Source organism: Meriones unguiculatus, chromosome 2 (assembly GCF_030254825.1).
Source record: "Meriones unguiculatus strain TT.TT164.6M chromosome 2, Bangor_MerUng_6.1, whole genome shotgun sequence".
Lineage (NCBI taxonomy): Eukaryota > Metazoa > Chordata > Mammalia > Rodentia > Muridae > Meriones > Meriones unguiculatus.
In genome coordinates this window covers 70,492,534-70,507,051 of record NC_083350.1, presented here as the reverse complement: position 1 = coordinate 70,507,051, position 14,518 = coordinate 70,492,534, and the positions used below count along the sequence as shown (strand labels likewise).

At 41.9% G+C, this 14,518-nt stretch overlaps 1 protein-coding gene across 1 annotated transcript in view; it reads right to left on the bottom strand.

Annotated features, from left to right (window-relative positions):
• The window catches only part of Cdh2 (cadherin 2), a 225,541-nt gene that overhangs the window by 22,410 nt on the left and 188,613 nt on the right, over positions 1-14,518 (bottom strand). The window contains exons 12-14 of the mRNA XM_060377646.1: positions 13,305-13,538; positions 12,768-13,001; positions 10,793-10,932 (exon numbers count right to left, since the gene is read on the bottom strand). Of these exons, the coding sequence (XP_060233629.1) occupies positions 10,793-10,932; positions 12,768-13,001; positions 13,305-13,538 (608 nt within the window). The remainder of the gene's footprint in view (positions 1-10,792; positions 10,933-12,767; positions 13,002-13,304; positions 13,539-14,518) is intronic.

Below are 14,518 nucleotides of genomic sequence, written 5' to 3'. Positions count from 1 at the left end.
GCTGTTGTGGAAACACTGGGAGGTGACTCCAGTGCTGACTCAGCAGATCTAGTAATTATTCCTGGATCGTTTTGATTCTTGAGACTCCTTGTTTTATCCTAAAATTACACATGACTCTTAACAAGTTTGGGTCATGCTCAGAGACTTCTGGTCTGACAGGGAGGACCAACGCTTTCCCCCACAAGGAAAGATGGCCTCCAGGTTTATGGTGCACCTTGCATAGATTGCTCATCTCATTTGCATGAGCTGTGGAACCTGCTTTGTCTCATCTGTGTCCTGGAAATGCACATTCCCAAGCCACGTCCGACAGACCAGATGTAAGCAGACTCTCCTGGATGGGGTCAAAGCTGTCCATCCTGAACACCTCAAAGATTTTCCATACTCAAATACCTAACCTGCCGGGACAGGCCAGCTGATTTCACTAAATCCACTCATCCCTCTTTTCAAGCATGTGGCCCGAAGAATCTTCCCAAGGACTTGGGAGCGTAAGTGATGAGTTGCCCCTTGTAGGCCTATACCTTAACTCTCACACAAATCATACTTCAATATGGATGCCATCAGCGACTGCAAATCCATGCAGTTAGGCTGTCCCTGGAAGGCACGGGTAGAAAATGGCAGTACTGTGGGCACACTGGGTCCCTGAGGAGTGAACCCTTCCCAATCCTCTTCACATGCTCACAGACAGACACTCAGTTACTGTTAATGAAGCAAGAAGTCCATTTTAACTAAGCTTCGGTCAGTGAAGCCATCATGTCTATGACAGAAGCTAACTTATTTTCAGTAATAAACCTGGTGAAATGTACCGGTGGGCTTCCTCTCTTCTAGAACCAGCAGTATAGAAAGCTGTCCTATGCATTCGGAACATAATAGATCATTCTCACAGAAATCTGTTCTTTAGTTCATCCAAAGCCCAGTAATTAATACATAATGTAATCATGGATTCCAGAAATAACCATTTACAAAGTACAGGCTGATGATATCAACTAATAAAGCTAGTGCAGCACAAAAGAGAACAACCAGATCACACTCATCTAGTACAGAGAAAAGCATCTAGTTTCCAGGGCTTCCTCCAGGTAGAAAGTGGACATTTTTAAGTTGTCCCATTTTCACAAAAGATCAGGAAACAAGAACCTCATGTGATTCCTTCCTCCATGTTTTTGAATTCTTCAAACTCAGTTAAACAGAGTCATAAGCCCAGGGCATAGATTGATGCTTTACTTGGTAAAGAATGTACCTTTCAGATAGGTCCCTCACTCTGTCAGAGTTGGTTGATATTAGATGATTTCTGAGAACAATTTCACTGTTCTTAGCCATAAATGGTCATCCATATCATATCATATCATATCATATCATATCATATCATATCATATCACATCATACACACACACACACACACACACACACACCTGGAAGCCACTGAAAATTGGTAGAAAGGTTGTTAGGAGCCAGAGTTCAGAAAGAATGGGCAAAACTGTGTCTTCTGGACATGACTGGGCCATGAGACTCATGAACTCACAGAGTTTTGTTCAAGATCAACCCAGTCAATGGGTGGGTATGGAATTAGAAGGGATTAATAATCCTCCACCCCTATGGAGCTATGGACACTCAAGGGATTGTGAGGGAGGGATGAATCTTCAAAGATGCAGTCTCTCCTATATCGACCATACCCCATGGGTTGTCTCACCCCGAAATAGGTGTGGGAAGCAAAAACTGGAACCTGATGGGTTATTTAAACAAACAAACAAACAAACAAACAAACCTATGGAGGGCACAAACTTGGCAGGGTATAAGGAAGAAAGGCATTAGGTCTGGGAGGAGTTAAGGGAAGAATGGGACCAAATCTGATCAAAATACATTGAAAGAAATTCTCCAAAGTTAATAAAATTATCACATTAAAACAAACAAAGCCCCATTCAACTGAAGCCAACAGAGCAAAGAAAACGTAGCTAGCTCTCAAATTGTCTCTAAAATCTGGGAACTCACATAGAGTCCTCAATCATGGAAAGCGAAGACTCAATGTTTTCCAGTCCCAAGCAGCACTGGTGCTTATTCTGTGAGGCACAGAAGGAACAGAGCAGCAGGTAAGAGTATATAGCCAACCTGGATTACAGAAGGCAGTGAGAGCCAAGTCCTTAAGTCCTTAAGAGAGACCAGTGTGAAATCCTCAGTCCTTACCAGGTCCCCGTCACACCCTGTTCTGGCCTGTGTTAGCTAACTCTGCCCTGCTCCCCGGGGCTACCCCTTAGGGTCTTGCATTGGTTCTGATGACCAGCGGTCGTTAGTCATTAGTGGTCATTAGATCTCCACTATCAACAGCATCAAGTCTTTTCACAGACTAAGAACACATGCAGCAGCCTTGGGCATGAGTGAGAATGACAACTTTTAAAAATTAAGAGGACACTGAAGATATCGGTAGTCCAAGACAAAATGGGACATCCGACAGAGGGATGCAGGGCAATGTGTCAGTGAGCTTTGTGGAGCTAGTACAGGTATACAAACAGTTCTTGACTTCCTTGTCCGCAAATGGACATTTAATCCTGCTTTGCTACTTTCCAACAGTGAATGTCCACTCTGCTTTACTCTTCTGAGGGTCTAATAAGATCATAAGAGCAAACCACTCAGTTCATGTCTAACACCCATCACAACAGCAGCTTAGATGCTATATTGATACAGACGTGGCAGCTTTTACTGTGGTGAATGAAGCTGCTTGGTAACAGTGATTTGGGTAAGGCTGCTTTGAAGAGAGCGCCAAACATGCTGTAAACATAAGCCACACTCACTAAATGTTGGCTTTAATGAAAGAACTATAGAGGCCTTAAAGAACAGGCAAGTGTCTATTTTCTACCCAGGGGAAAGTCCCAGGGAAAGAGAGAAATGCCCTGTACTGTACATCCTCCCTGATTTTACTAGAGTTGCTGAGACAGAAGAACTAGACCCAGAGATCATTGAAACTGATACAGGACCTGAAACCAGCTTTGCTGGCCAAAAGGGCACTGAAGGACATTTACTAATGACGGTAATTAAACATGCCTTGATAACCAACAAAGCCTGGTGGTGATAGCAGTGAGCCAGATAAAGAAGGAGCCTCACCCTAGGAAAAAAGACCAGACAGTATGCTAAAAGGGTCTATCCACCAGCCAACAGCCCAAGGCAGAAAGAGATAACAGGCCTGTCAAAACACAGGGAAAGCCTCTAGCAAAGGCAGTTTCAAATATGACCCACTCTGGCCTAGACCATGACCGTCCACACAGGGGCAGAATATCTACAAGCTCCCATCAATGCCTAATAATTCTCAGATAAGACGGAGAAAAGGCACAGAACCCCCTCTCCTGCTGTCTTTCCTTAGGCCTCTCTAATTCTTTAAGGAAATCAGCAATCCTGGCTGAGAAATTCAGCAGATAGAAGATGCTAATCTGGGGAGATAAGCCCTGCCCTTGTGAAGGGCTACTTTGCTTTGATTTCTTCCTAATCAGCTAGCTGCCAGGAAGAAGGCTGCTTTGTTTTAGCAGGAGGCGCTAAAGCCAGGGCCATCCAGTCACAGGCTATTTGAGACACACCTACCTTATAGAAGCCAGCCAATTGTCTTGGCTTCCACTCACTAGCTGAATGGACCTCTAGGATCTCTCTAAGGGTGGACAGGTCTAATGTGGCCATTCCTTGCTAAAGTAACATCGCCAGCAAAAGGAGCCCGTGAAATTGCCCGAGACATCAAACTTAACAGACCTGTAGAAGCTGTGTCCACTTATGGAGGCACAATCCCCACTCACCTGCAGCAGCATGTGTGCTCCTTAAAATCCACCTACTGTGTTATTAAAACAAACAAACCCCCGAAAACAAACATCAAAAGCCCAAACAAAGAAACAAGAAAAAACACAAACAAACAAAACAACACTTGTCCAGATACATCAACGCCCCAGCTCCAGTTTGGAGGTCTATCTTTGTCAAGATCTATCTTCAAGCAAGGAATAAAAATCATGACTCATACTCCACTGCTCATTCTATACTATAAAGAAAAGAATGTCTAACAAGGACCATGGGGCTAGTTATAGAAAAGAGAAAATGATTTATTTCAACAAAGCCAGGCTTCTAAGGAGCTGTGTGATCATGGCTTTCAGATTTAAAGTTGGTTGGAAAAGGAAGGATTTGCATTAAACTCATGGCTATAGGAAGGTTATTAAGCACTATTGTTGTTCTTAAAGACAGAGACAAAGATTAAAAGAATCCATCAAAAATATTTTGAAAGAGGACAAGCAAAATGGGTCAGTGGGTAAAGTTGTTTGCTTGTGACCTAAATTTGATCATAGTCTCTCCTACCTGCATGTTGTCCTAAGACCTCCACGTGACATGTAGACCATGGCATGGGCATTACTCCCTTATTCCTAATAAATACATGTAAACAAATGTTTTGGAAGACAACAGTTGTGCTACTTATTTTATCATATAGCAAGATATTAGGAAGCAGTTTAACAATGTAAACAACATGTAATGGAACAAAGACAAACAGAATAAGTAGTACAAAATAGTGGGACATCAAACCATAGAACTACAAATACCTAATCATTTGCTATGAACCACGATTATCTTTCATTAAGGTTCACAGAGGATGAAACCAGAATGTCCTGATGCACATGTTCTACCCAATACAAGTCAAGCACGTGAATGTGACTGGCAAAATCACAGGTACCTCTCAGAATGATGACAGGCAAAGTGAGAGCATCTATAAAGTAGTCGTGTAAGTTGTGTTTGTGGGTGTAGGGTTCACTGTCATGGCAGTTAAGGTTTTCTAAATTGAATACTAAAACCTAACCACAATGACAGACTCGCTACCCTTAAAACTAAACTTCTGCTCATCGTGATTCATCATTTAGGAGACTCTAAAGAACAGGTTACAGAAAGAGATGAGATCTGCAATGTGCTTGTCTAACAAAAAAGCTTACGTCTATTGAGTGTTAACAGTTCCAGAAGCTCAATAAGGAAAAGTCAACACTACAGAAAGAAGAAAGGCTCTACAGAAATTTTATTTATTTATTATTAATTAATTAAATTAATTTATTACAGTTTATTCACTTTGTATCCTAGCTGTAGGCCCCTCCCTAAACACCTCTCAGTCCCACCCTCTCTCCCTCTTCTCCCCCTATGCCTCTCCCCTAGTCTACTGATAGACTAGGTCCTCCTCCCATTTTATCTGATATTAGCCTATCAGGTCTCATCAGGACTGGCTGCATTGTCTTCCTCTGTAGCCTGGCAAGGCTGCACCTCCCAGGGGGAGGTGATCAAACAGCCAGTTATTGAGTTCATGACAGAGACAGCCCTTGTTCCCCTTACTAGGGTACTTACTTGGATACTGAGCTGCCATGGGCTACATCTGAGCAGGGGTTCTAGGTCCTCTCCATGCATGGTTCTTGCTTGGGGTATCAATCTCTGCAGGGACCCCTGGGCCCAGATTTTTTGCCTCTGTTGACTCACTGTGGAGTTCCTGTCCCCTCCAGGTCTTTCTATCTCCACCTTCTTTCATAAGATTCCCTGCACACTGCCCAAAGTTTGGCTATGAGACTAATAAGCATCTGTTTCGATACCCTGATCAGTAGAGTTTTTCAGAGGCCTTCTGCAGCAATTAAAAACAAGGAAATAATTAAATTTGCAAGCAAACTGTGAGAAATAGAAAAGACCATCCTGAATGAAGTAACCCAAAAGCATAGACACGCGTGGTACATACTCACTTATAAGTGGATGTTAGACATATAATATAGAATAAACATATTAAAATCTATACTCCTAAAGAAGCTAAACAAGAAGTAGAACTCTAGGGAAGATGCTCAAACCTCATTGAGAAGGGCAAAAGAGATAGACATTGGAAGCTGAAGAAGATAGGGAACAGCACAGGAGTATACAGGGATTTTAATCCAGCAAAAAGGCTACTCTTTGGCTGAATAGAGATATGTCCTTAGCACATATTTTTAATTCCTCTGGGTGGAACACAGTCATACCCTTAGTACACACATTTAATCCCAAACAATGAAGGAATAGTTAGTTTGTAGAAGGTAGCACCCACGTTTCAAAGTCATGTCCAATCTACTGGAAGAAAAAGTGATGAATCAGAGAAAAATCTGACAGAATAGGAAATGCCCCTCTCTTAAGACAGAGCAGCACAGAGATAGAGTGGAAGAGAAAGGGGAGGAGGCAGTTTTAACAGTTGTATAGAAAAAGGTTTCAGAGAGGGAACAAATTAGACACAGGTGGAGACAAAATAAACCAGAGAATGAGATGGTGCCAGAAGATTTGAACAAATTGCTAGAGTTAGTATGAGGCCAAGCAGAGAAATTCAGTCAGAAGTTGAGAGAAGCCAGTCAGTCAGCTTAGAGAGGTGTTTGAGCCAGAGCAGCTGAGTTGAAACAGCCAGAGTTCGAAAAGAACAAGAAAGGATGAGCTTATTCAGTGGTAATTCTCAGAGGCAGAAAACATTCTAGGTCTAGATTAGATTGTATGGAGGCTAGAAGCTTTAAGGACTAGGCCTGGGTTAGCAGAGGGAGGCAGTAAGCCTCAGAAATAAAAATTACTTCAGGCAAATAAAAGATACTTTTACAAAAGTTAATTCGAACTAAAGCTTCATAAAAAAAGTTACAAGTGGTATGCCAGCAGAGATATCTCCACTCAAGCATAAAGAGACCCATTGCACCAGAGGGGCTGAGCTTTAAGACTAAGGAACTCTAGACAGATAACGAGATGGAGGATGCTGGATCACTGTGGGAATGTGTAAACTGCACAGCCACTTCAGGAAAAAGAATGGGCTGTGCTTGGGCAACACACATGCACAGAGAAGACACATACCCAACACATGCATGAGAACGTTCGTTGAAATTTAACTCATACTCAAATGAAGGCTAGGTATAGCAGTGCACACCTCTAATCACAGCACTCAGAACTGTGAGTTTGAGATTATCCTGGTCTACATAGAGAATTTTAGTGAAGCCAGCACTACATAGTGAGACCCTGTGTCAAGAAAACAAAAAACAAAAAAACCCCAAAACCAAAACCAAAACCAAAACCAAACCAAAACAAAAACCTAGAAACATTTAAATATTCAAGTGCAATATAATGAATAAGTAACGTGTGGGGTTTTTTTTTTTAAATAGCTATTCATCAATGGAAAAATGAACCACTTCTGCTCTATAGGGGTAAAACTTCCAGGTCTAACATTGAGTAGCAAATGACAGAAACAAAAAGCATCTAACGTATGCTGTTTGCTTACATTAAAGGTAAAAATAAGTACTGTTGATCTATTATAACAGAAATAAAAATCTGGATTTTTTTTTCCCTTGGTGGCTGTCTTCTGACTTGGTGGAGGCAGAAAGCAGGTTTCTAGAATGCTGCAAGCGTCGATATGGGGAGGTAGGTATACTCTTAAAGCTGGAGAGAGCCTTCCCTTCTCCACAGGAGACTCAACATTTTAAGAATAGCATTCACATTCTAATGTCAAGAATATGCCAGATAAGTGAACAGGTCCCAGCTTTAGAAACCATCTGCTGAGAACAAAGTGAAGCCTGGCTCCGTGAGAGCAGGGACAGGAAGCCTTTACGAAAGGCCACCCACAGCTGCTTTGAACCCCTCACTCCCCAAGTAAGAGACTGATAAGAAAGAAATAGCCATGATAAAAAGGCATAAGAACAAATCATCTGGCCTTGGAGGGAAACCACTCTCCAAGAGAGGATTTGTAGGCTGAAGGGCCTTGTTCCCGCCAACTCCTTCCATTGGGCCTCTATTTAGAACACAAAGGCGCTCATCAAACAAGCCATGCAATACTGCTGAAGTGGGAGCAAGAAAGAAACTTAGATTTCACAACTGCTCAAGCTAGGGTGAAGATGTTAAACCTGAGACAAGATGTCTGTTACAAATCTCGCAAGACAAAGGTAGCAACTGTGGTGATGCAGAAGACTGATTGATTCAAAAAAACAAATAAATAAAGCAGGGGCAGACAGTCTAGTATTCCTATGTAAGTATTTCATTTTGTTACTAAGGTAAATGCTAACAATAGGGACTGCTCTGGCAAATGGCAATAGAAGGACCAGGGACTTTTGACAGACACTCAAATACCACCAAAGAACCAAGAAGCTTCCAAGATACCACAGTTTAGACATGTATGAATCAAGGAAATCAACCACAGAGCACAAAGCAAACAAAGTTCCAGAACAGTTCTCAGGCTAGTGGGAAAGCGGATTCAGAGCCGGAAGTTTGTAAGAGCCAGAGAACAACAGAGTTCATAGAAGAAAGACACTAAACACTTAGGGTGATATTTTAAAGCCTTCGTAGAATGCTTTATGAACCCCGAAGGCACATATCAGCATCAAGTTAAATGTCTCATTTAGGTTTTATTTAAATTTGTCAGGTGTCATTCTACTCCCAAACACACGGAGAATGACAGTTTTCCCTGGGGACAACTGCTTGCCTAAATGACTTTGGCAGTAAACTGGACCTTGATCAGGAATTGGATCTTAAGTGTTTCAGCTTTGTAGAGGCTGGGGCATTTCTGCTGTGCATTTTCCACTCCCTCCGCATAAAAAGGCAATTTTGCTACTGGGTCTGAAAGCATCAACCAAAATAGATGAAGCCAACCAAAGAAACACATCTTTCCTTTATGAACTGGGACAGAACCCAGAGCAGCTTCTTGGAGGAATTTATATAAAAAGGAGGAAAGATTCAGGAAGCTGACTCTGAGTCCCTGGTTTACGTGCTGCAATGCTGAGGATATTGCATCCTGCCCCTGAACCTCCAATTTTATACAACACCTTTCAGTTACTACCATTATTTTTCTCCAGAAGCTTTGCTGAGGTGGTTTTAGGTTTACACTTCCAGAGTGTACAGTCTCCAAGCTGGAGAGAAGGCTCCGTCGGTAAGAGCACTTGTTATGCAAGTATGGTTCAAAATCTCTGGCATTCAAAAGATAAAGCCAGGCAGGTAATGTCAGCACTGGAGGCCAGAGACAGGTAAGCCCTGGAACCTCACGGGCCAGGCAGCCCATCTGAAGCCAGGCTTCTGGGTCAGTGTGAGATTCTGTCTCAAAGCAGAATGGCAGAGAACAACAGAAGACACACGACTTGGTGTCCACCTCTCTGGCTTCATTCATGTGTGAGTAAGGGTGTGCACACCTACACACTCACGCGCATGCATCACACACACACACACACACACACACACACACACACACACACACACACGCACACCAACACACAGAGAGAAAATGATAAACCGTGATAAGAGAAGCCCAATCATGAAAGCAGGCTTAGGAGAGGATGTGATCGGTAAGTGAGAGGTAGATTAATTAAGAGTTAAGTCACATGTGAATTTTAAAACCTAAATACATTTATATAAGTGAGAAGCCCTGGGGTATATTTACGTAGCCTCTTTAATTAGTCAGTATTCAAAACAGCTTCACGCACTCGAGTCAAGTTTTCAAGACATTTTAAGCGTGCCTCTCTCCCAAATGGGACTTCAGACATTACGAATCAAGAACAGAACCTGCAGTCACAGGCTCACAACAATTCACACAACTTCAGAAATGTGAAAGGGAGAAGTGAAAGGGGGAGAGCAGGTATGAATGTGCTCTGCTACACAAAACAGGTGTTGGGAAGTGACAGGTTGAATGGAGGTCCTCGTAAGAAAAGCAACTGGTACACAGATGAGCCACTGCCAAAGGCTCTCATGGCAGCAAACTATTTATCGCCAATACAAACCCCAAGAATGCCAAGCTCTTTTCAGACCACTCTCTCTGACACAGGTGTCAGAAGTAGAACTGGCATGACTGCAGTACCACATGCACTGATGAAACACCCGCCGTGACTTCTCAGGGATGAACCCTTACATTCCCGATTAGTTCGAGATGAATTATGTGTATGGGTGGCTGAATGTAGGCTTTGGCAAAAGACAGACGCAGATTCAAATCCTACACGTGTGACCTGCCTGGTGCACAATTACCTTAGACTCCAGCTAACACTCATTTTGCCATCTTCAAAAGTGGAGACGTTCTCAGGAGAATTGCAGGTTTCAAAGGTTTGAGCGAGATAGTCGGTGTACGTGGCCTAATGTCTGACATGCAGTACAGAACTCTTAAAACTGCTCCGAGAATGTCTAGAAGGTTGATTTCGAGCAAAGCAAATTCCATGCTTTTCACGTACCACTTACTCATTCTCACTCTTGGTGTGGTGTATACAAGCTTTGCATGTACATGGCTAACAAAAGCAAACATTATTTAATAGCAAGAGGGGAATTTTGACATCTGTTGAGCAATTGCTACAAGCCAGGGACCAAGATAGACATCGTAGATAAATAAATGAAGTAGATGTGGTCTCTAAATGCAAGTTTTTCTCAATAATGTTAAGACTTTTAGAGGCAAATATTTGCTGGCTCTGCCCCCTTTGATGTCATCAGAGACTTAAATCATGTCTGGAATATTGAACTTGCCTAGGAAGTATTTGCAAAATAAGCAGACTTACTGCTTCTCATACCAGCCTTGCATGTCTAGAGCCCAATATAGAAATTAATTTTACTTATATTTTAAATATCCAGTGGGACAAAAAAAAAACCTCACAAAGTAAACAGTATAAATTTAAGTGGAACTGGGTTCAAGTTGTATGCTTCCTAAATCAATGATATTCATATAAAATAAACACAAATATAACTGGTATTTTGGAAACAAGAAATATGTGACTTTATGGAAAGAATATACCAACTGATTAATAATTGAAGAAAATATGATTTTCTTCCTACATAAATCTTAAAGATTTGAAACACTGCTTACCTGGTCTTCTTCTCCTCCACCTTCTTCATCATATTTCAATATATTATCTCTTACGTCATCTTCCGGGTCAATTAAAAGCTGCTTGGCCTGGCGCTCTTTATCTCGGCGTTTCATCCACACCACAAACATGAGAACAAGGACTGCACAGAAGAGTAAAAGCGCATGCTGCTGTTTTACTCTGAAAGCCAGACTTACAGATCGTTCACATTCATGGCATAGTTCACTCTGGTCCCAAACATGGACATGACCCCGGCCACACACAGAGGTGCTTTGCTACAGCACAGAGTAAAGACAGTGGGCATGCTGGTAATCCTCGTTGTCCTGTGAGGCACGATCTACAGAACTGACTATATGGTTTCTGACTTCATCTTGGCCCATTGGAGGATCGATATCCTAACAGAATGCTTCATAAACTCCAAAGACACACAACAGCAGTGAGACATAGGGAGTGTGACATAGGCCAGTCATCATTATACGCCCAAATTCTCAGAGAAAGGCACTTCTCTTGGGGAACAAGTGTTTGCTTAGATGGCTAGGGCAGGAAATGAGAGCAGGATGGGTAATTCGATTCTGGGTTGTTTTTGACCCCCAGAGGCTGGTGTTTCTCTGTCATGCTGTTCTGCATTTTCTTCCCTCCCTCGCTGCAGCCCTGAAGGCATGGGGATTAGTTTGAGCACTGCAATAATATTAGGCTTTCATCCTTCACATTCAGTGCCAGGTCTGCAACCATAAATTCTCCCAGGTTGACGTGAGAATCAGTGCCAATTCATTTTCCTTCAAAATGCCAGCGTCACTTTGTCATGCCTGAATCTGTCATCCCTAAGTCTGTCTTGATAAGGCTGGCATCTATGGCACAATTTGGTTGAAAATGAAATGCATCCCTGAGCACACATCTAGGAATAAATTCTGTCTAAAATCGGAGGGTATCAGTTTACATCCTGAAACAAAAAGATTTAATGACTCCTATTTGAGCACATTTTTATTATTGGCCATAAAAGTAAATATCCTCCTTTTAAAGCCAGATACATGATCTCATTTGCCATTGTTCAGGGCTAAATCTAGCAAGTGGATTATTAGTATAGCATGCAGGTTTCAAATTATAGCCAAAGCAGTCTCGACACAGGAAGTAAAAAATGCTCAGGCTTCTATAGTAATTGCTTAGAATAAAGGGACAGAATTCTAAATTACCAGAACACTTGTAAATGGAGAAAACATAAAAGAAATGGCCAACATTTTCAAGGAAGTGATTGGTGCATAGCGTGATCACACAATAAACTGGGTCCTGCTGCTATTCCACAATAAAACACTGGGCCCAGGCAATTCATTCTTTTAACCTGCATGCTTAGAAGTGGTTCCTAAAGTACTTTCCGGTGGTTAATTTCTTGCATTCCACTGAACCAAAGACTGCAAAGTATCTTGAAAAGAAGAAATTCCTTAATCTGCACTTATGCTAAAGACAGACAATTTATTGAGCTGTGTAATCATTTCTATTATCAAGTGTGCTGTGCGGGGAGTACAATCTCTTACTATTTTGCGCAGCCCTTCAGAAACAAATATCTTGATCCTTAAATGACTGGAGCAGGTTGCTAACTGCAATTTATATGCAGGGAAGCAAAGGAAAGCAATACACCTATTTTCCTAAATCATCAGCTATGTGCCATAAATTCATGCACAAGTCACAAAGAAAGTGCTCGGACTCAGGATAGTATAACACTTTTATGTGGAAGGGGCTGCCTGTGGCCCCCGGGAGCCAGCACACAAAATGGTTGAGAAGGCATGGGAACACAATCCAGGACTGGCTGCAAATGCATTAGTGCACTAGGTGATGCTTGGTGTTATTTTTAGGCTAAAGGGACCCTGGCTGCCCCCTACGATGCTCAGCCATCCAACAGGCTTGCTCAGTTATTTTGAGACGGTCCCTGGCTGAGCATCCTAGAAGCAGAAGGAATCGCATCCTCCAAGACAAAGTACTCACTCAGCAGGATTATGATGCAAAGTAGAATAGCAATGATGGCACCCGTGCCAAGCCCTGCACCCACGATCCTGTCCACATCTGTGCAGTCTCCATTGGAGTCACACTGGCAAACTTTCACACGCAGGATGGAGATGTTGGACTTGGGGGGATTTCCTGAATCTGTGATAATGATGGGAACTTCATAGATACCAGCTTCCAAAAACTTTATCTTTAAGTTGAGTTGAGCAAAATCACCTATCCAGAAAAGAGAGAAAAAAGAAAAAAAAATGTTTTAAGATTTAAGAAAAAAAAAAAAGTCAACTACTTCCAAAATGAATGATTTCCTACCTAACTGTAACGCATTAAACAAATCAAAATTACGCACTATTGTAAAAAGTTGTTTTGGGTTTCAGGAGCTTTTAATATCTCATTTAAACCTTAAATAGCATTTAAAATATATTTAATGAGAAGATTATAAAGTATATAAAATTAATTCCCCATATCAGGGTTCAAAGTTCCTCCACTATACATCTATTCAAACAATTAATCTGTTCTTACCATTAAGCCTGGTGATGGTCCAGTTTCTTTTAATAGTCACTGGAGATAAAGGAAGATCAAAAGCAAATGGCCCAGCGTTTGGATCGATGTCATAATCAAGTGCTGTGATGTTAATTGAATTGGGTTCTGGAGTTTCACAAGTCTCGGCCTCTTGAGGTAACACCTGAGGGGCGTTGTCATTGATATCAAGTAAATAGATTTGCAGTGTTCCCGTTCCGCTCATAGGAGGAATTCCTAAAAGAAGAGAACAGTCACAGGTGAGGGCAACAGTGCCTCAGTGCAATCTCAAAAGTGGTGACGGTTTTGAAGCCTCTTGTCCCTGTCACTGTAGGGTACAGGAAAATGTTCACTGTTGCTGTCACTGAAGGGATGATTTTTGGAGCAAGCTCACTTCTTACTTCCCTCCTAGGACAGCCCTGAGCGGCTTTTAACCATCTGTGAGACCTAAGCTTGGCTCTTATGCCTTCCTCGTTCTAGCTGTCCATCACTCGGTGCTCATGAGTACACCACTCCTCCAGCAACTGTGGGGAATAGGAAAGTAGCACAGGCTCAGGAGATTATGAACCCTAGCCTCTGGATGTTGAACCAGGACACATAGATGTATGGAGGAGAGTTCTGAAAGTTCAAATCCAGTTGTAACAACTATTTACAGGAAAGTAATAGAAAACCATAGCTTTGTCTTAGGAACACATGCCCTGGAGGAGAAAAAAAAAGGTTTCATTGATCAGCCAGCAATACACAGAAGAAAGGATGGGGCTGTTCCTTGTATACTAATTCATGATATTCCTATGAGCAAGGTTTAGATAGGTGAACTGCAGAAAACTATGCATTCTGCTCATGACCATGGGCTTTTTTTGCGTAGAGTATACAAAACTGTATACGACTGTTCTGCCTAACCTCACACCTGTTCTCATCATTGACCCAGAAAATGTTCTCTTTCAGCTCATGTTACCCTTTATAGTCTGGCTTTTGCTGTATTATAGCATCTATACCTATCTAAAAAGTTGATGTATGTGCATTTATATACATATCATTTGTATTTTTATGCATTTTATGAAACAGTCATATATACTGAATCCAAGGAAGTTAAGGGGCATGGCTGAAGATCCCAAAACTAGTAAGGTGTGCATAAGAAGGTGTCCTGAGAAGAGAGAAGAAAAAGAATATAAGGAATGCAATGGGTCAGAGGGCAGGAACAGTGCCAGAAAGTGTTT